The sequence below is a fragment of the Lissotriton vulgaris genome, chromosome 4_1 (genome assembly GCF_964263255.1).
Source record: "Lissotriton vulgaris chromosome 4_1, aLisVul1.2, whole genome shotgun sequence".
In the NCBI taxonomy this organism is placed as follows: Eukaryota; Metazoa; Chordata; class Amphibia; order Caudata; family Salamandridae; genus Lissotriton; species Lissotriton vulgaris.
Window position 1 is genome coordinate 1,130,092,959 of NC_141691.1, and position 26,396 is coordinate 1,130,119,354.

Below are 26,396 nucleotides of genomic sequence, written 5' to 3' on the forward strand. Positions count from 1 at the left end.
TATACTGTAATTGAATCCCACCAGGTTGGAGGCAGAGGGAGGCTTTATCCTTGGGTGACAGGCGGGCGTGGCCGGCAGGGAGAGCAGCCCAGCTGATGGTTATTGGGCGCGCAGGGACTCCTGGTCCACGGAGTCCCTGCCTGTGCTCGCAGCCCTGCCGGTCCTGGTACGCCTGCCTCTGGTAGCCCCTTACTTGAATAGACGAAGGCCAAAGACAACCCCCTCCTTGGTGAGCGCGCTGCGGGACCCGCGAAGCGGGTCCGGCGAGCTGCAGGCGCTGTGCTGGTTAATCCTCTTCAAACGAAGGCTCCCGCTGCAAAGGTCCGATATACTGTAATTGAATCCCACTAGGTTGGAGGCAGAGGGAGGCTTTATCCTTGGGTGACAGGCGGGCGTGGCCGGCAGGGAGAGCAGCCCAGCTGATGGTTATTGGGCGCGCAGGGACTCCTGGTCCACGGAGTCCCTGCCTGTGCTCGCAGCCCTGCCGGTCCTGGTACGCCTGCCTCTGGTAGCCCCTTACTGGAATAGACGAAGGCCAAAGACAACCCCCTCCTTGGTGAGCGCGCTGCGGGACCCGCGAAGCGGGTCCGGCGAGCTGCAGGCGCTGTGCTGGTTAATCCTCTTCAAACGAAGGCTCCCGCTGCAAAGGTCCGATATACTGTAATTGAATCCTATTAATTACAAAGTGTGTTCCCCTTGTGAAAACCAACAGGAAGTGAGGAGGTATATGTAAAGTGTGTGGGTGGGACAAGGCTCATGTGGAAGAGTAACACATCTTTAGTGCCTTGTGTACCTGCTTTTTTTAAAAGCAGTTATGTTTTTATTTTATAAGGTAATCTCACCCAGTGGCTTTCTTACCACATATATTTATTTTAACAGTTTTGGGAAATGGAGAAGGCTTGCTTGAGGTACAGGCTAGCCACAAAACCTGATGGCCCTGGATTTAAGAGACCAGTCAGGTTTAACCTTACGGTACTATGCGCCTCAGCCAAATTACATGTTATTGGTTACTGAAATACTGATGACAAGTTCTCAGGTATATTTGTAGTAAAACAGAGATGTGTAGTGTACATATGGTCACACAGCTATAAAAGAAGCAGTCAAACAGAAAGCGTTGTGGTTCAGTAAATCTGAAATTAATACAGTATCAATCCGTTAAAGAGGGAATTATCCATCTTGCGACATAATTTAAAATTCTAATATATGTTCAAACGTGTTTTGGAGGAGAATGGGTCTTGGACTGAAAAATAGATGTCTATTTGCCATAGAAATAAGTTAAATAATTGTCAGATGGATAACAAAATCATGAGTTATGTATTCTCATTCACAGTATGTTTCTAATATGCAGCAGAGTCAAGCACATTGGCACCCTCATTCTCCCGTAAATGCAAGGTAAGCATTTGTACTTAAGACAATACAGAGCATATTATAAAAGTTTAGTTTCTACCAGAGAAAAATCCACATAAATGTATTTATGGATGTGTTGTGTAACTGTAGTCAAGTCTGTATTTGTTCAGCTTTCATATACCTTTAGTGTACTGGCTTTGTTTCAATGTTTTACTGGTATGACTAAGAATGGCTGTCACAATGAGATCCTTTAATTGTTTGTTTAAGTGAAACTTTGCTCTACAGAACTTGTGTATTGTTGCGTTGGGGATAGTTAGCACTACAAACCAGGCAATATTTAACCAAGAGGAACAATTGGATGTTTGTACGTCCATTAAAAAACTGTAAGGCGATGGGTTCTGCCCATCAAATCCACCTGTAATTTTCACTTTTGATCACCTGAATGTGTACCTTTTAAATATGGGTGAGCCTCGCAAATGGTGACTCACTCATGGTAAGCTTGCAGTAAATAGACTGCGTGAGTTTACCTCCAATGTTTGCCTTGTAAGATAAGGCCACTATGATACAGCAAGGGTATGGGGAACTTGGCTAGTTGTAAATCAACAGGTGTACCAAGTATAAGGCAGGTGTCCTAGGTGGTAGGCGACAGCGTGTGTCTACAGGGTCACTTGTCTAGTTCTAAAGAAGAGATCGCTAGTGCCCATAGGTGGCCTCCATATAAGCTGCTGGGAGGCCAAGCAGTTGCCTAAAGGCAGTGGGGTGGACTTGACCCAAGTCCATAGACTCTTCTATGTAACCCTAAGGGATATAGCGAATGCCTGGGGAAGTTAGGGCTGGAGGATACCAGAAGAGTGAGTTTGAGACTTCCTAAGGTAGGGTGCATAGGACCTGTTCTCGCAGCGGGGAACACCGTTGTCCCAAAAGGGTGGTGGCAGGTAAAGACCCCAGCCTTAGTGCTAGGGGTGAGGGTCAAAGGCATCTTCATCTCCAGGATCTTGAGACCCGAATTGAGAGTGTGTCGGGGTTGAGTAATCCCCAGAGGAAGACTATTCAGTGGCTTAGGAGATAGGGTTTAGACCGGTCTTATATGAAGGCATTCACGCTGAGGAATTGGACTCTTGCCAAAGAGAGTGTGGTGAATGTAGAGTTGCATGACCCATGGCAAAGGTAAGTCTAGTTATACTTAGCCTATGTAGGTGCTCATTCTCCTAGATGCATTCATCCTAGAACCAGAGGGGTTCTTAGCACACTCTGGTTCCCTTTAGGGAGAGTAGTCTTCATGACTGGGTATGGTAAGGGGTCTTGGTGGCTAACAGCCAGCGTAAGGTATCTAGGATAGCGTACAGCTTGCGAAAAGGATGTCTGGTCAGAACCCCTTGTCTCTTTTTATTGCTGATTAGGCGCTGATTAGGTGAAGAATACCCATGTGTAGTGGCTAATTCTTCCCCGTAAGAATAAGTTGGCGACGACGTGTAATGCAATGGGTTCTGTCCATCAAAGATATCCTGATTTTTAGCTTTTTCATCAACTCGTTTTGACTATTTTACTGTCAGTGAGCCTCATAACTGGCGATTCACCCCTGGTAATCTCATGGTATATGGGACGCACCTGCTTACTGCTAGCGTCCACCTTTTAAGATAAGGCTACCTACTCTGATGCAGCAAGGGAAAGGGGCTCTTGGGTGGGTACACATGACCATGTGTGAGGGCTGCCCATGAGAGATTCCTTTTGTGTGCAGCTCTGTAACTGCACACAGGTAGCCTGGCACAGAGAAAACGCTGTAGGATTGGATATTGGCCTCATAATGTTAGTGTACACTCATGGGGAAAATCAATGTGATTTACTGTCTTGTCTGCAATAACACTCTATTATACAACTATAGAAAAGACTTCCTTAGAGTGCAGCTTCGCTTCCTTTTGACCAACAGGAACAAGTGGCATATCAAAGTGGGGTGAACTCTGTATGCCAAACCCAAATATTAGAGTTCCATGAAGATATCTGTACAGCTTACGGGTCACCAAGATTGTCATATTTCTCTGGTTGACCTCAGGTGCGGAGTCCAGGCCTTTTGTGACCCTCATGTTTCAAGTTAGTTACATTTCTCTCCAGCAGCAGGAACAAATGCCTCTCCACATAATGGGAGTATTTAAATGTGCTTCACTCAGCTCCTGAGGAAGGATCTGCATCCATCAATCAGCTGTCACACTATACGAGGGATGGGCCAGCCGAAGGCCACAGATCAAAGGAGGGAGCCCAGACCTCTGGAGCCAACACAGGAGGAGGCACCCTTTAAACATTTGGTGGGAAAAGCCCTTGCAGTGATGTCAGCGAGGGGGGGAGCTGAGGCTCCGAGATCAGATATAACTAGTGACTCCTGGGTGATGACATTTTTAAATGTCCCAGCAGGCTGTACAGGATGGTTGGGGCTGGGGTGGAGAGGTGATGTGATGTGGCGCCCAGGATAGGCCAGAGGTGTTTCGATTCTTCCACCTTCTGCCCCCACTTAAAAGGTATTGTGCAATGGGGAGAGCTCTCTTGGTTGTGACTTCCTGCTTGACACTCGGACTAGAGGCGGCAGCCATGGACAGCTGGAAGGAGTAACGCCTTGATGCACATCTGTGATAAGGACTCTGCCTGCAGTTGACTCCAGGACCAGTGGGTCTATTCTTAGGGCCAGTGAAGCTGTTCCCCTTACAGCCCGTGAGGACTAGTTGGAGAAAGACTGGGCTTCTGCGCCAAGGAGGATAGAAGCTGAAGAAGATATTCAGACCAGCTCCCTGACAATGTTTCCACTTTAGAGGGCAGGAAGCCTGAGGAAAGGGATCTAGGTTGATATAGCCTGTCATAAAGTGAAAAACGAGCTCAGGAGCTCCCAACTCGGCCCAGTGGGGCCCAATTTAAGGCATTTGGAAGATTAGCGACCTTTGACAGAGTGGAGTGCATGAGGCTCAGCTGCCACATCAGAGTATTACCCCGGGCGGGGTGGGGGGGGGGGGACAGGGCTTGGTGCATGATAGCACTTTTTAAAATTCTGCAGGGAGTTGGCGTGCATGGGTCCCCTTGGCCTGACTATCCCTATGGCCCAGGGACCCAATCCCCCAGGGTCACTTATTAAAGAGAGGGCCGGAACCTCATCTCGCCCCCACATGCCAGAGTTGAAGGGGAGCACTGTCACGCATCCTCTAGTAACAAAGGGCTTGCCCCACTCCCTGTGCCAGTGTCTGGGGTGGAGTGGACAGCCACCACACCAATGAAGGGAAGCAGAAACGGGCAGGGAAGGAGGTGCTGCTGGCTTCTTCGGCTGTACGTGGCGGTACGGGCTACACAGGATCTGGTGGGGCAACCACGGGTGGGCTCCCTGTGCTGCCCCAAACTAGGGCAACAAAAAGCAGTGCAGTGCAAGGCTGCCCAACAACAGAAACAAAAGCAAGGAAAGGCAGTCGCTCTTTCAGGAGAGCCGCTCTTCAAATATAAGTGCTTCCGTAGGAGTGCCCCATAATGACCTGCAGGGTTTGAAACTGCCAAATACTTTTCTGCTGTTTGTGGCGCCCCAAGGACAGTGGTGCCACCACCGATAACCCCAAAAAGAGTGCAGAGGAATTGCAGTGGTGTCACAACTCACCCCACCCATGGCCCTTGGAGCTTTTTCAAGAAAGTACTGACCCTAAGTTTACAGGTTCCCCAAAAGAAAGACCAATTCAGGAATTTCTTCAAGTTTTCAAACTCTCCCCAGGCTGAAGAATGTGCTGTATAGCTGGGAGGGCAGCACCCTATAGGGCTAAGTCTATGGTTAAAACTATTGTAGCCCAAAGGATTTTAAAAAAGGTCTATGTTGTCCAGTGTCCTCATAATCAGAATGTGATGCACTCTGGGGGCTTTTATTATGATTGTGGAATCATAATTTGAAAGTATATAAAAATCACATGACACGTGATTTTTTTTTTTAAATGAGTTATTGATTTTTCCCCCCAAATATAGACAACTTTTTTGTTGCAGTACAGTGATCTGATCATCAGTGGTACTCCTAACGCACAATTCCAGTGCTACAACATACAAAATAGAGGATCCTCTGGGTATGTCACAATCTATTAGCAACAGGCCATATTGACAATATCAATGGCCCTCCTTGGGTCAATGATATTGTCAATATGGCCTGTTGCCCCGGCAGGGGGTAGCAGGCCATGAATACAAGAAGTAATGAACCATAAACAATTAAACATTGCAAGATCTCATTACTTCCTAATCAGCCATCCATAATGTGTGGGCATTCCCGTCATCACCCCACCATGCCAGAAGAAAATGCTTTATCGATAAAATGTTCACAGGTATTAGATCGCAAAAGTGCACATGCTTATTAACATTAATAAGTGGATTTCCACGTGGTTATTACTGAATATTGCATTTACTCATAAAATGAGGAAGTTTTGACATGTAGGTTGTTGATCTACAACCTTTGATCAAGACACTATTTTTCCAGATTTGTTTATACAACCCTTTAGGGGATAACAGGTGATTATGCAATGACAAATATGGTATCCTCTTTTTGCCTAATTTAGATACGTAAATTGCCCTGTAGTATTGTGCAGTGAGTTTATATTAAATATACTTTTTATTTTCCAAAGATAAACAGCCTGAACAATTATTTATTGACTTTTATTACTGAGTGTCAACAAATGGTGATTACTAGCCCGCTATTGACACAAATGGTATCTAGGGGTCAAGTGATGATGTAGCTCAACTGTGGACACCGACCTCAACACAATACAAAAGAGCAGTGGAAACCCAAAAATGCTACTAAGTGTGACATATATTCTCTGAGCTAAGACTCAAGGGCATGGGTGAATATTCCCATCAGTAGCCCAGGAGACAAAGGAACACAACCTACAGATATTCACAAGGCTGTGTATAAACCTTAGCAAAATGTGTTATCAAGAAGGGTGGTATTTGAAAGGTTTTAAAGATATGTGTGGCCACTGAATAAGCAGTAGTTATCATCGGGTCCTGAAGAAAGCATTGGTACTTTTCCACTTGAATGCTGAAACATGTCGACCATTATTGCTCACAGATATTTTGTTAAATCTGTTTTTTCACTTTATTTTTAGATTTGGAAAATTGAGAGATGATAATAAATTCTAATATCTACTCAGTTTATCCAATTGTATCCCTTTTCTCACTGATTACTTTTTACTCACATTTTTGCACTGCTTATTCAGTGGCCACACATATATTTAAAACCTTTCAAATACCACCCTTCTTGATAACACATTTTGCTAAGGTTTATACACAGCCTTGTGAATATCTGTAGGTTGTGTTCCTTTGTCTCCTGGGCAAGGAGAACCCACATGATGTTAAAAAGGGCGGTACAGAGCGGCTACTGATGGGAATATTCATCCATGCCCTTGAGTCTTAGCTCAGAGAATATATGTCACACTTAGTAGCATTTTTGGGTTTCCGCTGCTCTTTTGTATTGTGTTGAGGTCGGTGTCCACAGTTGAGCTACATCATCACTTGACCCCTAGATACCAATTGAGTTAATAGTATTGTAGATTGGGGTACGTATCTAGGTTGGGTCGTTAAACTTGCCCTAGGACCCACCTTTTAAGCGGTTAGTTTTGTGATTACTAGCCCACACCACCTCCCATGAGTACGTCTTAGGCCGCTCTGCTCCGCTACCCTGGGAATCAAGCGCTACAATGGGGTGTTTGGTTCCCAGTGGAGGACGAGTGTAGAACCATTACTTGTGCAGCCCACACATGTAATGGTCCGTCTCCATACAAATACAAAAGGCAAACAAATCCACCATGATAAAGAAGCAAAGGCCAATTTTTAACTTGACAAGTCTGTCAATTTTCTAAGTAAAACAAATCGAGATACATCACGTATGTTTTACACTTGTATTCATTAGGCATGATCAACTTTAGATCAATGTTGATTCCCTAAACCATCGAGAGAAATGTACCTACTCAAGAAGGCATTTGAACTTGAACTGAGATCACAAACTATAATTAAGGAGAGATTCTGAGCTTACAACATATGTTTTTAAGTGAACACTTTAAAAATTATTTGGGGTAGTTATTAGTGGAAGCTAAGATTAGTCAATTTTGATTTCTTATAAAAATCAGTATTTCTCTCCTATATTCATGAAACAACAAATTGTCCCCTACAATCACGAATAGATATTGTCGCACATTTAACAGGGATTAGCAACCTCACACTTTGCATTTCAAAATGTATTCCTTATGGGTTTGATTATTTTATTGAAGGGTAAAATGTATATACATATCCATAAACTTAGTGCAACGTGTATTACAAAAAAAATCGGGTATGCTGAGGGTTTATCCTGATTGACATACAATTCCCTCTCATTACATGTCACGGAAAGCAAGAGATGAAAGACAAATACTCTCTGTAAAAACATACGCCGGTCACCTGTTTGTAATTCGACCATTAATTTTCATGCGGTGGTTGTTTTTAATTTGTGTAGTTGAGTTACCACTTTATATTCTCAACCTCGTCTTATGCATCAAGTTGAACACCAGGTGTGAGAAAACCTCATACTATGATAGAAAAGATGGACAACAAACAATATCCATTAGCCTTGCTTGTAATTGAGAAAATGTAAGATGGAGGAAAAATGGGATTGGTAGACATGGCTTCAGTCAAAGACATGTATAAATCTCGAGGGAAGTGCAGCAATGGGCACACAGTTAATTCTGTACAGTTCTTATTCCTAAGAAAATGCAGCTTTGTGATAAATTGTTTGTTTTTAAACTTCGTGGTATATAAACCCTATATTACCCCCATATCAAGCAAGATGTTTGCATGTTTGTTGCGTTGCTTGGCTCACGGACCTGGGACTTTAGCAAAAAGAAGTCTTGGACATCATAAGCTTTCATAACCTCTTTTGAGATGAAAAAGGCATACCTATATGAACCTTCGGTTTTCTTTTCTTTTCGTGTGACAATTAATATGTTGTTGCACTGTTTCAATATATAAAGCAGGTCTTTTCTCAATAAGTCACATCTGACATTTCCGTGTACGGAAAAGTTGAGAATTCCATGTCCTGATCATTTGACCTCAGGGAGGTGGCCTCTATTGGTATAAACCATTTGTATGAGCATTTCTCCTTACCCCAAAACTGTTCTCAACACTATTGGTGGGTTGAACTCGTGGAGTTTCACTCCACGGAGTTACCTAAAAACTCAATTTGTCACCCACCCCTACGAGTCACGACCCTTTTTTGACACAAATATTTGTGTCCATACTTCATTTCGCTAGTAAAGCAAGTTGCTTTCTACAGAATGTTGTAATTACATATAATGTGGTAATGCATTTCAGTTTGCTATGTGAAAGTTGGTATGTAAACCGTTCCATTGGATTATCTGATTATGTGGCATTTTCTGAAAAATTATGGGTGTGGTGGTATTACCACATTATCCACAAACGGCTCCTAGTTTAAGATAAAAGGATCAAAAGTTACAGAAAGACTCCTTCCAGGTGCTGAGCAGTCAGACCATTTGCACAGTTTTCTTGTTGTTTGTTTTTGTTTATTTATTTTTTGTATTTGCATCCATACAATACAGTTCATACAGCATTTCTGCAATAGGCAAATATATAGCATCAAAACTAAAAATAACAAGAAGAAAACGAGAAACTTCACAGTCTTGGCATTACATGTTGCGGACAGTACATATTCATGAGGATAAGTTACATTTTCCATCATCGGATAAAGCTGGTGATACAAAAGGTGAAGGACTGGGTTCTTTAAGACCCAGCGGTGCCAGGGCACAACACCTGAAACCTTCGTGGGTAACCTGCTCCGGCGTACGAATGACAGAGACACGGGACACTTCCTTCGGCGTCAAAGATTCAAGGTTTATTTGCTGCAGGGAAAACAGATATCACAGGAAGTACATCGAGTGTAGTTCGGGGAGACTGCTTCCAATTGGTTCTGTGGATCGCTCCTTTTATACAGTTTTTACCCATAGGACAACATGCCACACAAAAGTTTACAACTCGGTTCCCACCATTATCCCCCAGAGGGGTCGCTTTGGTCACTTTGATACACATGAGGTCCGGAACATAAGTGCGGAAACATTTGCTGATTCCCAACTGTAAAAACCCATCTTCCCAACATTAGTGCATTCCAATCGGCAGTAAAACAGATCGAAACAGGAACAAGGACAGGTGCAGAGGAAGACGGAAACAGTGGGGAGATCAGAAAGGCTGTAAAAGGGGAGGTATCGGGAAACACGAGATACAGGCATCAAAGGGACGTGCCTAATGAGATGCACGGCTGAGACAATAAGTCCGTGCGGCAAGATGAGCCTCGAGCGGCGCCTATCTGCCTTACAGCATCATCCCCCTCGTCATAAAGATACTTTCAAAAGAACATGTGTCTTCCGCAAATATCTTGGGAGTCCCAGGGTCGCGAAGCGGACATCGTCCGTTCGCTGGCTACTTTGAGGGCAAGAGACAAAATGGATGCCGTATCTAAGATGGAACCCGTGGGTACAGATGAAAAACCCACATAACAAACGAACGGTTTAAGTTAGCACAGCGAAACTGCGCACACTTACTAAACTCGTCATTTGCGGTTCTTAGATACTAGACTCGACCATATTCGTGCGAGTCGATAACACCACTTACAATTGTCACGGAACCTCAGACGCTCCTTTTGCCCTCATGTAGGCAAGCACTAGTCGGAATCATATTCGATATTCATCAGACCATCGAGATGTTGCCGTAGCATAGCTCTGTCCCACCGAGTCCCCTTGGTAACAGGTGGCTGTCTCATACACGTTGTAGCACAAAGGCCACATAAGGCAGGACCACACTGCACACAAAGGCAGCACGTGAACAGGAACACTACAACGACTCCGATAATCATCAGAATCTTCCAACCCCAAGTCGACATCAGGCCCCAAAACCATCCAAGTAGCGTCCAATCCCCTACATCCACGTGTATGGATTCGGAGATCTTATGCAACCTCGAGATGGCTTGGTAGACAGTTGGAGCGTTATCTGGAATGAAAATGCAGCAGCTCGAATGGATCACCTTACATACCCCACCTCGATCTGCTAAGATGACATCTAAAACCATACGGTTTTGTAACGTCATAAGTCTATCCGCCTGAAGTTCTGTGGTGATATTACCAAGGGCACTGGCTGTAATATTAGCTGTTGATTCTACCACTCGAGTCAACTGTCTCAGGTTCCTACTATTGACCATAGGTCCCCAAAACGGGAGGAAACCCTTGAAAAAGTCTCCTGCCTCTTGACCGGCAGTATCCTCTTCGCTAATTACGCCTCGCACAACTCTAGTCTTATGATAATCGGCATCTACAGTGAACGTCGGAGGCAACAAATTTGCAATGAAGCATGAGCCCATGAAGTCAGCGGGCAGCCATGCGTATGCACGATCATAACAGATAAAGTATGTACCCTTGGCAGCCAGAAACACAGGGGACGAGACCATCGGCAGTATGTAATTTTCAGTGCAAGCACTTGCTCCAAGTCGGGCTTGCGATCTTCGGCCACGACTCATAAGACAAAAATTACCAGTGTGGGGTACAACCCATATCGGCGGCGAGCTTTTAAGCTGCTTTTCGCTAGTGAACGCACTATATTCACCTCTACTTAGGACCCTATAAGCTTGTATCTCTTCTTCAGGAATAAGCGAGGGATCATAGATATCACTATCTAAATCCTCTATTGCTATCGACAAAGGTTTTTGATACGAGGTAGGACCAGAGTAGGGAGAACGTGGTTCTCGAATGGGGTGGAAACCCAGTGCGCTTCGAAACATTGTCTGAAATGCTCGAGCAGACCCTTGGGAACTATACGGTAACACCAGATATGGAATTCCCTTATCAGTAGTATGTGGCATCAACCCACACACCCAACAATTAGTAGTGTTAACCACTAATTGATGCTGATGAAGGAGCTGAATAAAGGAATTGTTGCGGAATTCTACACGTCTAGCCTGTTCGTGTTCCGGTAACATATGGAAGGAATGAGGAGAAACAGTGGAGGTAAGGTTAGGGTCAGGAGTAGAAGGCAAGAAGTAGGACATCGTGTAATACACCCCACCCGCCAATAATGCAGAAGCAGTCAAAAACAATACAAGCAGTTGGAATATGAAACAGTTGGTACGACTGAGTTGCTGCAGCTTGAATCTATGAGCCTGAGCTCCTTCCAAATCATTCAGCTTCGAGAATGCCATTCCCTACGACCGTCCGCAACGTTTCTTGACGCACTTCGTTCTGTGTAGCAAAGTCAATCCCTAGGAGTTCCCAGGAACCGACGGCCTTTAACCTAGCGTCAAGACCTACTATCCAGAAGGAAGTACGCGCGCGGCCCTACGGCCTTCAATGCACAGTATATATGTATGCAAAAACAATGTCTCTCAGCTGTGAAAGAAAAAATGTGAGGAATGAAACTCAATATATATGTACAAAATAATTACAATGGTACGAATGTTCAAAACTGATCACGGAAAACGGGATAATGCAGTTGTCAATACAACAAAGCAGGATCTTTTATTAGTCTTTAGTGCTAGATCGCAGAAAGTATCGAGTTTTCCCAGGACGTGTCTGTTCGTCAAACAAAGGATCCGTTGAAGAGACAGCGTCCTGCTGATCAGTTGAGTGTTCTGGTCTTGAGTCTTTTGCTGACAATTGTTCAACAGTGTCTCTCTGCTGCACTGAGGATTCTCCGACAGGCTGTGCGTCGCTAAAAGGTACAAACGCCGGCACTACTTCGGTTTCAGTTGATGCAATGCCTTTCCTCACCCACGAGTCTGCTGGCAACGGGATGGGGACTTTCTTGGTGTGAGTGGCGTGCACCCAATTCTTCCGTCCCTCAAGACGAACAGCAGTCCTCGTGGCAAGGAGAACCTGATAGGGTCCAGTAAACCTCGGGTCCAGGTTATTCTTGCGTGAAAAATTTCTCGTCACCACCCAATCTCCGGGCTGGAGCTGGTGGCCTGGACCCTCCGTCTGCGTCGGCAATGCTTCGTGAACCTGTTGGTGAATTAACCTCAGTTTAGCAGTCAAGTCATGAAGATAATCGATCAACATTGGGTACTCAAGATCACAGAACATTCCTGGCCTAGGAACCCCCCACACATTCGCAGGACGACCGAACACTATTTCATAGGGACTAAGCCCTACTCGGGAGTGTACAGTCGCCCTAGTTGACAGTAATGCTAAAGGTAAAGCATCAGGCCACGAAAGACCAGTTGTAGCCTGAATCTTCGCTAGCTTTAGTTTAAGGGTACCATTATACCCTTCAACCAAACCAGCTGACTGGGGATGATTGGCGCTGTGGAATTTCTGATTAATTCCAAGGCCCTTACACACACTCTTCATCACACTACCCACAAACTCACTTCCGTTATCTGACCACACGACTCTAGGCATTCCATACCGAGGAAAATATTCCTTCAGCAGGATTTTCGCAGTAGACAAAGCAGTATTGTCTCTAAGAGGATAAGCCTCAATCCATCGGGAGAATGCGCAAACCACGACTAAAACGTATTTCAGGTTATTGCATCGCTCCATATGGATGAAGTCCAATTGAATCACCTCAAAGGGGCATGAAGGGGGAGCAAAACTGCCAGGAGGAGTTGGGGTTCCTTTTCCAGGATTGTACATCATACACACCATACAATTCTTCACCAGACGTTCAGCACATTTCGTGATACCATCATTCTTCCACACAGGAGACAATAGTTTACAGATACCTTTCGCGCTAATATGTGCTAACCCATGCGCCATTGTCACAACGGCCAGCACACACGCATCCGGTAACATCCATCTTTTCTGATCGGACAAATCAATCCAACAACCATTCGCATCCAACTTTCCCGCACTTTCTTTCCACTTCATCTTTTCAGTCTCGGTGGCCCCATTCTAAATTGCTTTCACACTCTCGATAGTGTCCTCACACATACTCGATTCTGTAGGCCACCTAACCGAACTCGTCACATACATTCGAGTGCTAAGGTTCCGGGCAGTCTCCTTAGCAGTCTCGTCCGCAAACGCATTACCACGACCAACATCATCCGTCACCTTACGATGCGCACTACATTTAACAATTGCAACTTGCTTAGGCAACATCAATGCATCCAAAAGATCATTCACAAGCTGGCCATGCTGAATCTTCGTACCATGCGACGTCAAGAAACCTCTCTCTCTCCACAATCGTCCAAAACTATGTGCGACGCCAAATGCGTATTGGCTGTCGGTAAACACATTCACACGTTTCCCTTTCGCTAACACACACGCTCTAGTAAGAGCAATCAGCTCTGCAGCCTGGGCAGAATTCTGATTTAACCTTGCAGTCTCAACAACAGTATTCAACGTTACAACAGCATAAGCAGTAGTCACATCGCCATTCGGCAACTTAAAACATGACCCATCCACATACAGTGTACCATCCGGATCTTCCAATGGGGTGTTTTTAAGATCCACTCGACCTTTTGTTTCCTCCTCTGTCCTCAAGTAGCAATCATGTTCTGCTACTTCATCTGACTCTGTGCTAATAGGTAACAAAGTTGCCGGGTTCAGAACATTACAACGTTTGATCTGAATGTGGCTTGCCAACAGCGTCAACTCGTAACCAGACAACCTCGCACTCGTCAAGTGCTGAGTTTTCGTCCGATTCAAAAGAGTATCGACTGCATGCGGAACCATCACCGTAAGCATATTATCCATGACCAATCCTGCTGATTGTCGGATAGAGACCGCGGCTGCCGCTGTTGCTCTCAAACAACTCGGCAATGCTCTAGCTACCGGGTCCAAGGTCGAGGAAAAATATGCACATGGACGTTGCTTACCACCAAAAGGTTGCGTTAAGACACTCAAAGCACAACCCTCCCTCTCGTGAACATATAATGTAAACGGCTTGCTGTAGTCGGGAGTACCCAACACAGGAGCCGAACACAATGAATCACGCAGTTCAGAAAAACTTTTCTGACATTCTTCCGTCCATGGTAAAGGAGTCGAAACATCCTTGCACGTAAGAGCCACTAATGGTTTCGCCAGCAATGAAAAATTAGGAATCCATTGCCTGCAGTACGACGTGATACCTAAAAAGGCACGCACATCTCTTTGGGTTGTTGGCACAGCCATTCGCGCAATTGCTGCAATTCTCTCTGGGGTCAACCTCCTTCCCTCCTTTGACAATAAGTGACCCAGATAGGTTACTTCTTGACAACAATATTGGAGTTTGGTAGGTGACACCTTGTGATTCAACTCACAGAGATGCTGCAGCAATGACACCGTAGCAATTTTGCAAATGTCCTGAGTATCAGCAGCTACCAATAAGTCGTCGACGTATTGGATTAAAGCAGCACCAGCCGGCAACCTAAACGCATCCAGTTGACCCTTCAAGGCTTGACTGTAAATCGATGGACTTTCACAGTAGCCCTGAGGAGCGCGTTTAAACCGGAAGCTGCGTCCACCAAGAGAGAAACCGAAAAGGTCTCTGCTCTCCTCTGCAATCGGGATGCTGAAAAACGCATTTTTCAAGTCAATCACCGAAAACCACGATGCAGAAGCTGGAATCAGAGTCAGTAGCGCCGTGATGTCAGGCACAACAGGGAATTGAGGAACCACAATTTTATTCACCTCCCGTAAATCGATAACAAAGCGATAAACAGGCGGTTTCGAAGGATCAGTACGTTTTAGAATGGGCAGTACAGGGCTGTTGCACACGTTTCCCCGAGTCTCCTCAATAACATCCTTCTCGATCAAATCATAAATGATCGCTAACAGTGCTCGTTCACCATCAAGGGAGATACGATATTGGGGAATACGTGGGAGTCGCACATTAGATTTCAACTGTACAACATAAGGGGAGATATCAAGTAGGCCCACATCATTTGGACCCGTTGCCCACAAAGACGCAGGAAGAGAACTCAATTCCGGTGGGAGCTTATCGAGGGACAAGTACATGGGAGAGACAACCCTCTCTCCTAACGTAAGCTTTACACCCGCAGGAGAACAATACAAAGTCGCATACAAACGTTTAAGCAAATCCAGGCCCAAAAGATTTTCACCACAACCCGTAGTCAAAATCAACGGAGCTTCTAGCTCACGTGGCCCAATTTTAAGGGGCAAAGGGCGCGAAACTGGATTGCTAACAGGGGCGCCAGAGAATCCAACGGAAACATTTGTTAAGCCAGACAAAGGTGCGCCAGGGAGTTTCGAATGCTTAATGGAACTTTTCGCTGCACCAGTGTCCAACAGAAAAGGCTCAACGACGCCCGATGTAGCAACTGCGACGTAAGGCCCTCTCTGATCAACCGGAACTGATACCACTCCCTCTCCTTGTCTTTGGCTGTCCTAGTAAGTACTGTCGTCAGTTCCCTGATCGACGTAATAATCGTCTACATTGTACTGCGCAGATCGTCCTTGCGACGAACTACGTTGATCAAAACAATTATCGGAATTTGATGAGTTATCTGAGCGATCGTTCTGAGCACCACGACCTCTACCACGTGGAGCCTGCTGTGAACCACCACGACCTCCTCTAGATGAGTTACCACTATTACGTTCATTTAAAACGGGACAATTGAATTTAATGTGCCCCTCCTGTCTACAATAAGCACATTGATTATACCCTAACGAGGATCTTTGGGAAGAAGAGTCATTACGAGTTTGTGATCTATTAGATTGCGGCTGTGATCTATTTTGTTGCAAACTATTCTGATTTGAACGTGGGGGATACGCTTGCTGAAGTAGCACTTTAGTTTTTAGCTCTTTAGTCTTTTTATCAGCACGGTCGCTTTCTTCTTTCTCTCTGTTCTCATAATATTGTGCCGTAGCCAATATCTGAGCTGAAGTAGAAACGGCCCATGCACTTTCTGAATTCCTCAATTTATTGCTCAAATCGGGCAGTAAGTTTGAGACAAATTTATCCACGAACAACCTTTGACCACCCTCAGTGCTCATATCCTGGCCACTATGGTCGATGAATGCCTCCTCAAACCTCGTAAAGAAGTCGGAAACACTCTCGTCCTTCTTTTGCTTACAAGCCGACAATTTATCCCAATTCACCTTCATAGCTGGCATAAGAGTTTTCATTAGCGTTATAATTCTTTGAGGAAGGTCAATAATCAACTGGTCGGGTTTAGTAGCAGCCGCTTGTCCAGCATCTGCCGCTACAATAGCAGCCCAAGCACCACCTAATTCATTTGGATGGTTTTCATGGCGAATTTTAGCCCATACCGGTTGTGGTACGACATTGCCGAACAACATATCGATATCGGCAAGATTCATTACCGTAGCATCTACGAGCTGCGATAATTCCTTATAATACCCTGTAGGATTTTTGCGTGGATCAGGCAAAGATTGCTTCACCTGTAACACTTCCGAGCGTTTCCATGGGAGATGTATCCATACTTTCTGGAAATGCGCCAATACCGGGGGTTGAGCATTAGGATCAGCTGGTATCCAAACCGGTGGAACTTCACGCATAGGGAATTGACCAGACTCGTCTGGCAGTCTTTCGACATCCTCAACAAACAAGGCTTGAGGTATAGGAGTGGGACGAAAAGATAGCAACCGTTCAACAGCACGTCGAACATTGGTGTCCACTATCAGTCCAGTCGAGAACTGAAGCTGTAGATCAGACAAAGCGGCCAGCACCTCGTCAGGTGCGTCGGCCGATATCTGATCACGAAGAACCTTACACATTTCCTCGAACACAAATCTTTGGGTTGGTATGTTGAACTGACAAAACGTGTCGAGTACAACACGTGGTGGATTTCTAAGGGGGTGCGTCATCCAACCCATCGCCATATTGTATAGCGAAGCACGTTCCCTGTTACCAGGAAGCTGACTACGTCTCTGAGGACCATCTGAACCAGCGGACCCAAGAACAGGTCCGAGCGAATGAAAGAAGCTAGCCGCAAGAGGAGAATTACGACTACGAGTAGAGGGAGAAGTATAGGACACAGGACTAACAAGTGAAGGAGTAGAGACAGAAACAACAGCAGGAGTTAACAGAGCAGGAACAATAGCATGAGCAGGAGTATGTGGAAGCGGAGGAGCAGTAGGAATAGAAACAGATGAAGGAGCAGAAACAATTGGAAGAACGGGTGCAGGTTGAGGAACAGGCAAAGGAAGAATAGGTGCAGGAACAGGTACAGGGGGAATCACAGGGGCTGTGGTACCCTGTACGTACGGAGGTGGCGACTTCATTAGATAAGACATTAAAGGATCCTCAACTGCCTCATCCTTCTTGTCCGACTCCGTAGGCAAAGTAGGATAGCATTTATCTATAGTCATGTGCTGTAATCTATCAAACACTTCCTTTTCCCTAACCTCCTTATCATGCTGGAACTGCTCTGCTTTCTTTACAATGGTACCAGCACTATCTCGCTGATTTCGCTTAGTCTGTCTGATTTCTTTCTGTCGGGCTTCTTTACGCCACAACCGAAAGGCATCAAACATGGCCGGCCTGGACTTCTTCGCGAACAATTTAACCTCTAGATTATCTAAAATCGGGGCCTCGAAGCTACCATGAGGTGGCCAGCGAAGGTCACCGTCCTTCTTTGTATATTTGATCCAGTATTCATTAAAGGTAATTGGGCCTAGCCCATGCTTACTATAGAGCTCATAAGTGGGAGTTCCAACCGGAGGTATCGGACACGAGTCCTCCAGTCGGGAATCCGTACCACAAGGTCTGAAACAACTAAACAAAGTACTGCGACCAGGCATCTTGCACGCTAGCCGAGTTTCACAAACTTCAAGGGTTACGGGATTTACCAAGTCCCAGCAAAGAACAAATACCCTCGGTTTTTGGCGGCTGCAGTCGTCAAATAACACAACAAAGTACGCTGGCAAAGTGTCACCGACAAAAACACTCACACAGCGTCAACAACAAAAACACTCGCTAAAGTGTCGACAACTAAGAACTCTGGGAGCGACCCACAAATACTTAACTCAAAGATCGATGGCGTCACCAGGAAGGCCCGTCAATCGTCTCGCTATACCAAGGTCTACGCCAGGCGCCAAAACAGGTCTACAGTCAGGGCAGCAGTCCGTCGCAGCCGTCAGGAGGCGGGAATCTTCGCGGGAAAAGTCTTCGGGCCACTTATTTCGACAACAGGATCGATGAAGCGGAGTGCACCTTCCCTCGGAGATTTCACACAAAGTTCCTCACGATCGTCGGGCTTGGACCGGTACCACTGATGCAGCCCCACGTTGGGCGCCAACTGAAGGACTGGGTTCTTTAAGACCCAGCGGTGCCAGGGCACAACACCTGAAACCTTCGTGGGTAACCTGCTCCGGCGTACGAATGACAGAGACACGGGACACTTCCTTCGGCGTCAAAGATTCAAGGTTTATTTGCTGCAGGGAAAACAGATATCACAGGAAGTACATCGAGTGTAGTTCGGGGAGACTGCTTCCAATTGGTTCTGTGGATCGCTCCTTTTATACAGTTTTTACCCATAGGACAACATGCCACACAAAAGTTTACAACTCGGTTCCCACCATTATCCCCCAGAGGGGTCGCTTTGGTCACTTTGATACACATGAGGTCCGGAACATAAGTGCGGAAACATTTGCTGATTCCCAACTGTAAAAACCCATCTTCCCAACATTAGTGCATTCCAATCGGCAGTAAAACAGATCGAAACAGGAACAAGGACAGGTGCAGAGGAAGACGGAAACAGTGGGGAGATCAGAAAGGCTGTAAAAGGGGAGGTATCGGGAAACACGAGATACAGGCATCAAAGGGACGTGCCTAATGAGATGCACGGCTGAGACAATAAGTCCGTGCGGCAAGATGAGCCTCGAGCGGCGCCTATCTGCCTTACAGCATCATCCCCCTCGTCATAAAGATACTTTCAAAAGAACATGTGTCTTCCGCAAATATCTTGGGAGTCCCAGGGTCGCGAAGCGGACATCGTCCGTTCGCTGGCTACTTTGAGGGCAAGAGACAAAATGGATGCCGTATCTAAGATGGAACCCGTGGGTACAGATGAAAAACCCACATAACAAACGAACGGTTTAAGTTAGCACAGCGAAACTGCGCACACTTACTAAACTCGTCATTTGCGGTTCTTAGATACTAGACTCGACCATATTCGTGCGAGTCGATAACACCACTTACAATTGTCACGGAACCTCAAAGGGGAACAGCATTTTTCTTTGAAGACATATCCTGGTAGTCCATCTGAGAGTACGCACCATGCATTACAGTCACTGATAAGTGATAGTCTGTTGATATTAACTGTGATATTATCCAGCAGTCTTTCATGTCTGTTCTGCATACCTCTGTTGGTGCTAATCGGGACACACTCCTTACTGTGGCCCCACAGGGGGGGACTTGATCAGTTTGCGCCCTATGCTATGTCTCTCGGTGCCCCTACATCTCCTGTCTCTCTGGAGTGTTTACTGCAGTTTCTGGAATGGAAAGGAGGTACGTTTTGAGGGGTTCCCATATGTCCTTGGGTTTGGACGTTGGTGAGAGCAGTTCCGCATATATCAGGGCTTGTTCCTGCCATGTTGTCATATCTCGGAGCCAATCTTTGAATTTAGGAGCTCGGCTTCTACCCCATTTGCATGCGACTTTTGCCTTTTGCTTTCAGTAGACCTAGTGCTAGAAACGTCTTGTGTGTAGTTTCAGCCCCGTCTGAGTATGCCAGAATAGCTGTAACCGAGGTGGCTTGTAGGGGGGATCCTACCATTTGTTTCAGAGCCCTGAACACCTGTAGCCAATATTCATTGACAGTTGGGCATTCCTATGCCAGGTGTAAGAATCCTGCCCCTTTTTGCCTACGGAGTTTGCACCTATCATCGTCCCTCAGGAGGAGCTAATGGAGCTTGGCAGGTGTATAATATAATCGGTAAGGAAATGTATAATGTATCAGTTTTAATCTGCTGTTTGCTGAGATATATTCAGTTTGATTGCAGCAAACGTCCCATTGCTTGTTTGGTATTGATGCACCTAATTCTGCTTCCCATGCCTTTCGGCATAGTAACTGAGGCGATTTAAGACTACTTTGTGTATTATGGTATATGCACGAAATCGCATGTTGGGGTGGGTCCACTTGGAGTATGTCATGTTGTGGTGTTAATGTCTGAGGTTCTAGTGGAAACTCCGGTGTGATGGCTCGTACACTTTGCCTTAGCCTAACAAACGTGAACAGTTCCATGGTTGCGGGAGCGTTGCCTCGAAGCAACCTTTTTTTTGTTTAAAACTCTCCATTTTCATAGAGGTCTGTTGTTTTTCTCTGGACAGTGTCTAGAACCTATTTGCATGTCTTCTCGTACGTGACCTGTAGGTCGGGGTGATATGGGATTTGTAAATGAGGTGAGTATAGCATGGGTATCTCTAGTCTGTCTGCTATTTTTATCCATGCTGTGCTGGTGCATGCTACGGTCGAAGGGACTGCTTCCCGTTTCTTTGGTTTAGTGGAGATGAACCTTGTAAGGGGAACTGGGTCCATATACCCCATCTCAACTGCCAAGTGTGGCATAAAGGGGGGGTGGGTGGAACCAGTACGCCCCATAATGTGCCTGTGCGCAATAGTAGTACAGTTCAAGATCTGGTATTTCAAATCCTCCCCGTGAGTATGGGAGCGTAAGTACCTACCACTGAAGTCGAGGTTATTTGTCCTCCCATGTTAAACGGATCAGTTGCATTTGTAAAGTCTTTAAAAAAAACTACCAGGGTTATACAAGATGTTTGTAAATAGGTATAGCATTTTGGGAAGTATGACCATTTTTATCAATGAGATTCATCCCGCCATGGAGAGAGGTATCGCAGTCCAGCTGGACACAGAGTCTTTTATTGCATCAATGGCATAGCCGTAGTTAATACGCATCAGTACATTCCTATCTCTTGCCAGATTGCTCCCAAGATATTTCACTTCATCCTTATTCCATTCCAGAGGGTAGTCAAGGGTGCATAGTGTGACTTTATCTGTGAGGGGAGATATGCTTTATTTTTATCCAACTTATGCCTATGCTGAGTACTTGCCAAACTTGGTAATTTCCTGCAGCAGGGGGTTCAGATTTTCCTGAGGGTCTTTTACAAAGAGGGTAATATCGTCTGCATATAATGATATTAGGATGTGCCTGGTAGGGTATACTAATGCTCGTTCTTTATGATGCTGTCTTAGCTTAGCTGCTAGTGGCTCAATCGCAAGTGCAAATATGGGGGAGAGCGGGCATCCTTGCCTCATCCCTCTTGTAATTTCAAATGGAGGTGAGCCTGATCCGTTTAGTAGGACAGTGGCCAGGGGTTTCCAATATAAAATCTCTATTCAGCTTAGAAAACTGGGGGCATTCCCATATGACTCAGGATTCCACTGAGGAAAACCCTTTCCACAGAGTCAAATGCTTTGGTGGCGTCTAAAAAAGACAGCCACTGCTACAATGTCTGGGTCTATATCCTGCATGACTGTGAATAGGGTTCTGAGATCGTGTGGTGACGCTCTACCAGGGATGAACACAGATTGGTTGGGCAGGAAGGTTCAGCCTATTTGCTAGGACCTTGGCAAGGATTTTGGTATCAAAGTTTATCAACAAGAGTGGTCTATATGATTCACAGTGTTCAGCCGATTTTCCCTTCTTAAGCGCAGAGGTGATCATAGCTTCCCACGTTGCCATTGGGAGTATCCCGTCTTCGTGCGCTTTTTCAAATACCTTCCTGAACTCGGGGGCTAATTTTGTAATGTATGCCTTGTAAAATTCTATTGGTAGTCCGTCTCAACCGGGGGCACGCCCCGGGTTCATTTGCATGATAGCTGTCATGATTTCGTCTTTCTCAAGGTGGGCTGCGAGGAAGTCCATTTGGGAGTCCTCCAGCCATGCCAGTGCAGTGTCTTCGAGGTATTTGAAGAGGTCTATGGGCTGCATCCTTTGTGAAGTGTATACGGTGGAATGATATGTGGTGAATATGTTTATTAACTCAGCAGCTTCTCTGTGGATGTTTCCCTCAGAGTCATATAGTTCTGTTACAAAGTTGGAGAAATTTGGTTGTCTAATACAGTCATCAAGGACCTTTCCCGGTAGGCCCCCCTCTCCATATACTCTGGCTCTGTAATATTTACTTTTAAATGTACACTCTCGTCAGCTGTCTCTTTATATTCTGTTACTTTGTCCCGCAAAGTAATTTTCACGTGCCCTCCACTTGTTGGATCATTTGGTTTTTGTTCTAATTCTTTTATGTCCCTGTCCAGTCTATTAGGTTGTGTGCGGATGTCTTTTAATACCCCCCCACTCTTTGTGATACAGGACCCTCGTATAGTAATTTTGAATGCCTCCCATACTGTAGTGCTTTTAAGGACTGTCTATGTTCCGTTCAAAGAATTCTTGCATCTCTTGTCCTATTTCTGCTTTAAAAACGGGGTCTATTGGTGTTGAATTTAGTTGCCCTTGTTATGTGAGGGTTCGCACCCCGAGATGGAGTCATTTTCACTCGAGAGTTGTTGGAATATGTTCTCGCTAGATGTGTGATCTGGTCCACCCAGTGTCCCATTCCTCTTGTCATTATCCAGTAGTCTATTCTCAACCACATCGAGTCAACAGCTGAGTGTTGCATCCCTTCTCTCTTAGTGGGATGAAAATATCTCCATGCGTCACAAAGACAGTTATCTATGATAATGCCTGCCAAGTGTCTCTGGGCAGCAGTGTAGTGCAGTGCGGTCGGGTGAGATCTGTCCATGGCGGGTGAGACGGTTATGTTAAAGTCTCTTCCCCAGAGGACGTACTTTTCTCCTATGGAGAGTATGAGGGTTGTTTACGTTGGGGCTGTAACAATTGGCAATTGTAACTACATGTGTGCCCAGGCGGCCCCACCATGTAATATCGCCCATGCTGATATGTTGCAGAGACCCCGTGGACAAACAACGTGTTCGTTTTAAAGAAGATCACCACCCCCGTAGCGTGGAAAATTTGGTTGCGCGGATGGGTCAAAGTGAGTGTTGTAAAAGTGCTATCTGAAATTGGTGCCTGTCCAGATATGCAATTATGTGCCGACTTTTACGTGGGTCATTCAGGCCTCCTACATTCCAGGATATGCAATGGGTTTTAACTGGTGTACTGGTAGTACTCATTGTCCCACAACGTTAGCAAGAAAGCATGTAATAATTTTATCCTAGTATGCAGCTTGAAAAGTACGCACCGTTTTGAGTTTGTCAATGAATATTTGTCTGCCGTGACTGTACTCCCCTTCCCTCCCACACCGATGTCCCCAACTTGTCGGGTATGCATTTCCCACCTGTTCCCAATTTGACAATAAGAGTTTGAAACATGACTCATTACACACAGCTGTCATAGCTGATTGTGCCGATAACAGTGTGGCTGTATAAATGGGATCTACCCCAGAGGTAGCACTGGTGGGGTTGCGTTAGCCCTCTTCCCACTGTACCCCAATGACCAGAGAGAGATACCTCCAGGCAGTGGAAGTTTATGGGGACTTGAGGGGGGATTCCTGACCTTTGGTTGGAGTTTATATCACTTATAGGAAATAAAGGAGACAAATTACTATGCAAACGCAGCAATTGAGAGAGAAAGAACAGGGGCATTCTGCTCTATTTCGAGAGTTCTATGCCCTTTACCGTCTATCTGGCCGCACCATCCAGTTCTCTTCAGTGATTATTTGGGGATCCATGTAGATCAGGGGGTCACGGCAATTCACAGTTGAGATAAGGTAAGTGTTCTTTGGGGTCGTGCAACCCATACAGTCTGCTGCTCTTTAAACGATCTGCCAGGTCAATCGAGTTTAGACAGTGGTGAATGAGATCGAGACCTGGATCTGCTAGGGGCAGCTCTGGGCTCTGTGTGTTGACTGTTTTTCAGGAAATCTTCAACCTGGTGTGGATTCTGGAAGAGATGTTGTTTCCCCTTGTGAACGACTCTTAATCGCGCTGGGTACAGCAGAGCGTATTCCAGCTGGGCTTGCTGGAGCTTAAGTTTAAATCCGGCAAATTTTCTCTGCGCATCCTATACAGACTGGGTGAAATCAGGGTAGAAGCTGGGGGTGCTCTCATATTGTACCTTCTGTTTTTCCCAGGCCAGCCGCAGCAAAGTATCCCTGTCGCGGTAATTGAGGAATCTCACCACTATAGGCCTAGGTGGTGCTCCCTGGAGTGGTCTCAGCCCCAGCATTCTCTGTGGCCTTTCTACCACCAGGTGTCTGGACAAAGCTTCTGCACCAAACACTTCGCAGAGCAACCGCTCTACGTATTCTTCCATACGACCTGTGTTTGTTGATTCAGGTAGGCCTAGCATGGGCACGTTATTTCAGAGCGAACCCGCTTTGAGGGCTTCATTTTTGGCGGCTATTACCCTCAGCAGTCGGCCCATCTGGGAGATATAATCTTTGTGGCTGGTGTATTATCTTCCAGATCTGAGATTCTTGTCTCTACCTCTTGGATCCTGTGGTCATGCTTTTCACTTTTCTGGACAATGGTATCCATACGCATGGACATGGAATCCATTATGGATTCGAGAGAGGTTAAACTGCTTTTCATTATGAGACTTATTGCTTTCCAGTAGTGTTCTCGATCGACAGGAGGAGACCTCGCCTCGGTCTGCTCCTTGTGCTGCGACCGAGCTGATTTCCGGGCCTCAAACAGTAGCTTCGACTGTTTACCGTCCGTACGCCCCATTTCATCTATGTTGATGCTCCGCAGTGACTTTTTTAGGCAGTTAGCCACCACTGTGATGTTATAGGGTGATCTTTTGGTCTTACCTTAACGCAGTATTTTGTTCTGAGATGTGGCTCTTCCCTCACGCAATGCAGCTCCACATCCACCAGACAGACCACAGGCTATGTTTTTCCCTCCGCCTCATCTCAGGGGTGCTATGTAGATGTTGCTAAGTTCCCGGATCCGGGTAGGCGGCATGTGAGATGGGTGGCACCGCCTAGCTGTTTAGTTATGAGCTGCTTGGAATATTCACTGTGCCTGGCCGCATGCACCACAAACAGTAAAGGTTCAGCACCACAATATCTTCCCTTTGCAGCCAAAAGGCGTAATGGGGCACTTTAATGAGTCCGCAATTTATAGCTCTTCCAATCTGGGCCTACGCACACCAAACTTCAGGCACACATTTTCCTTTCCTGCACCCTACTAGCATGAAAGTCTCTACCTCACACCACGTCGTGCCCTAGTCCCTCAGGTACTTGAGGGGGTCCAACCGCTGTCTTTAGGCCGCCATGACAAGCCTGTACGGGAGGTCGTAAGTGCCGCTAACCTTCGCAGCTTGGCCCCCTTAGTGTCAGCTTTTCCATGCTTGTCCCACATGTCAGTGGGGGTTTGGGGTAACCCTCGAGTGAGCGGCTGGTGACTTGCTAGAGCGGGGGAGCCGCAACGGTGCACCACCACTCTTAGAATTTCCAGCCCGGTGGGAAGAGAGGATGCTCTTCGCTCGCTCCCAGTTGCCCCCAGTTATTCACCACAGGATTCCAAGACATGGGGGGGGTCCCTTTCACCTCATCCAGTGGTGAGACTGCACACAGCAGCACGATCAGTTCCCAGTAAGAGCCTCTCATGGCTCACGGAGTAGAGGGCGCACGGCCGCCTCAGCCATCGCCTCATGTACAGCCGCACCATGCTCCGCCTCCTCCACTCAAAGTTATAGCAGGTCTTTTGACGTCCCGCCACGGTCCTCCAGCAGGGCATCGGGGGTCCCTCAGTGTTTCGATGCCGGTTTCGCTGTGTTGCATATTAAGTTCACCGGTGATTCTGCATATTATTAAAAAATTGCAGACGGGGCCACCAGAGCCTCATCTGCTAGCGAACATCTTGGTCACGCACAACCTAGCGCCTCAGACCATTTGCCCTGGTTGACTGGTCATCTTTTAGTTGCTGATTGTTTTATTCAGGTGTTAAACTGGTGTTCATGAAAGTGACAGTAATAATGTGTATTTAAATGACAAAGGAGCGAAATAATACTCCTGGAGAATGTGCTGCATAATTATGTCAATGTCACTTAATTTGGACCCCTTTAGCCTCATAATTCGTGTCTCCCTTTGTAAAACTAAAAGATTTTTGATCAGAGACACATAACCTTAATCCC

At 46.0% G+C, this 26,396-nt stretch overlaps 1 protein-coding gene across 1 annotated transcript in view; it reads left to right on the forward strand.

Annotated features, from left to right (window-relative positions):
- EPB41L4B (erythrocyte membrane protein band 4.1 like 4B) overlaps window positions 1–26,396 on the forward strand; it is a 903,230-nt gene that overhangs the window by 870,179 nt on the left and 6,655 nt on the right. The window contains exon 15 of the mRNA XM_086965372.1: window positions 1,331–1,392. Within this exon, the coding sequence (XP_086821498.1) occupies window positions 1,331–1,392 (62 nt within the window). The remainder of the gene's footprint in view (window positions 1–1,330; window positions 1,393–26,396) is intronic.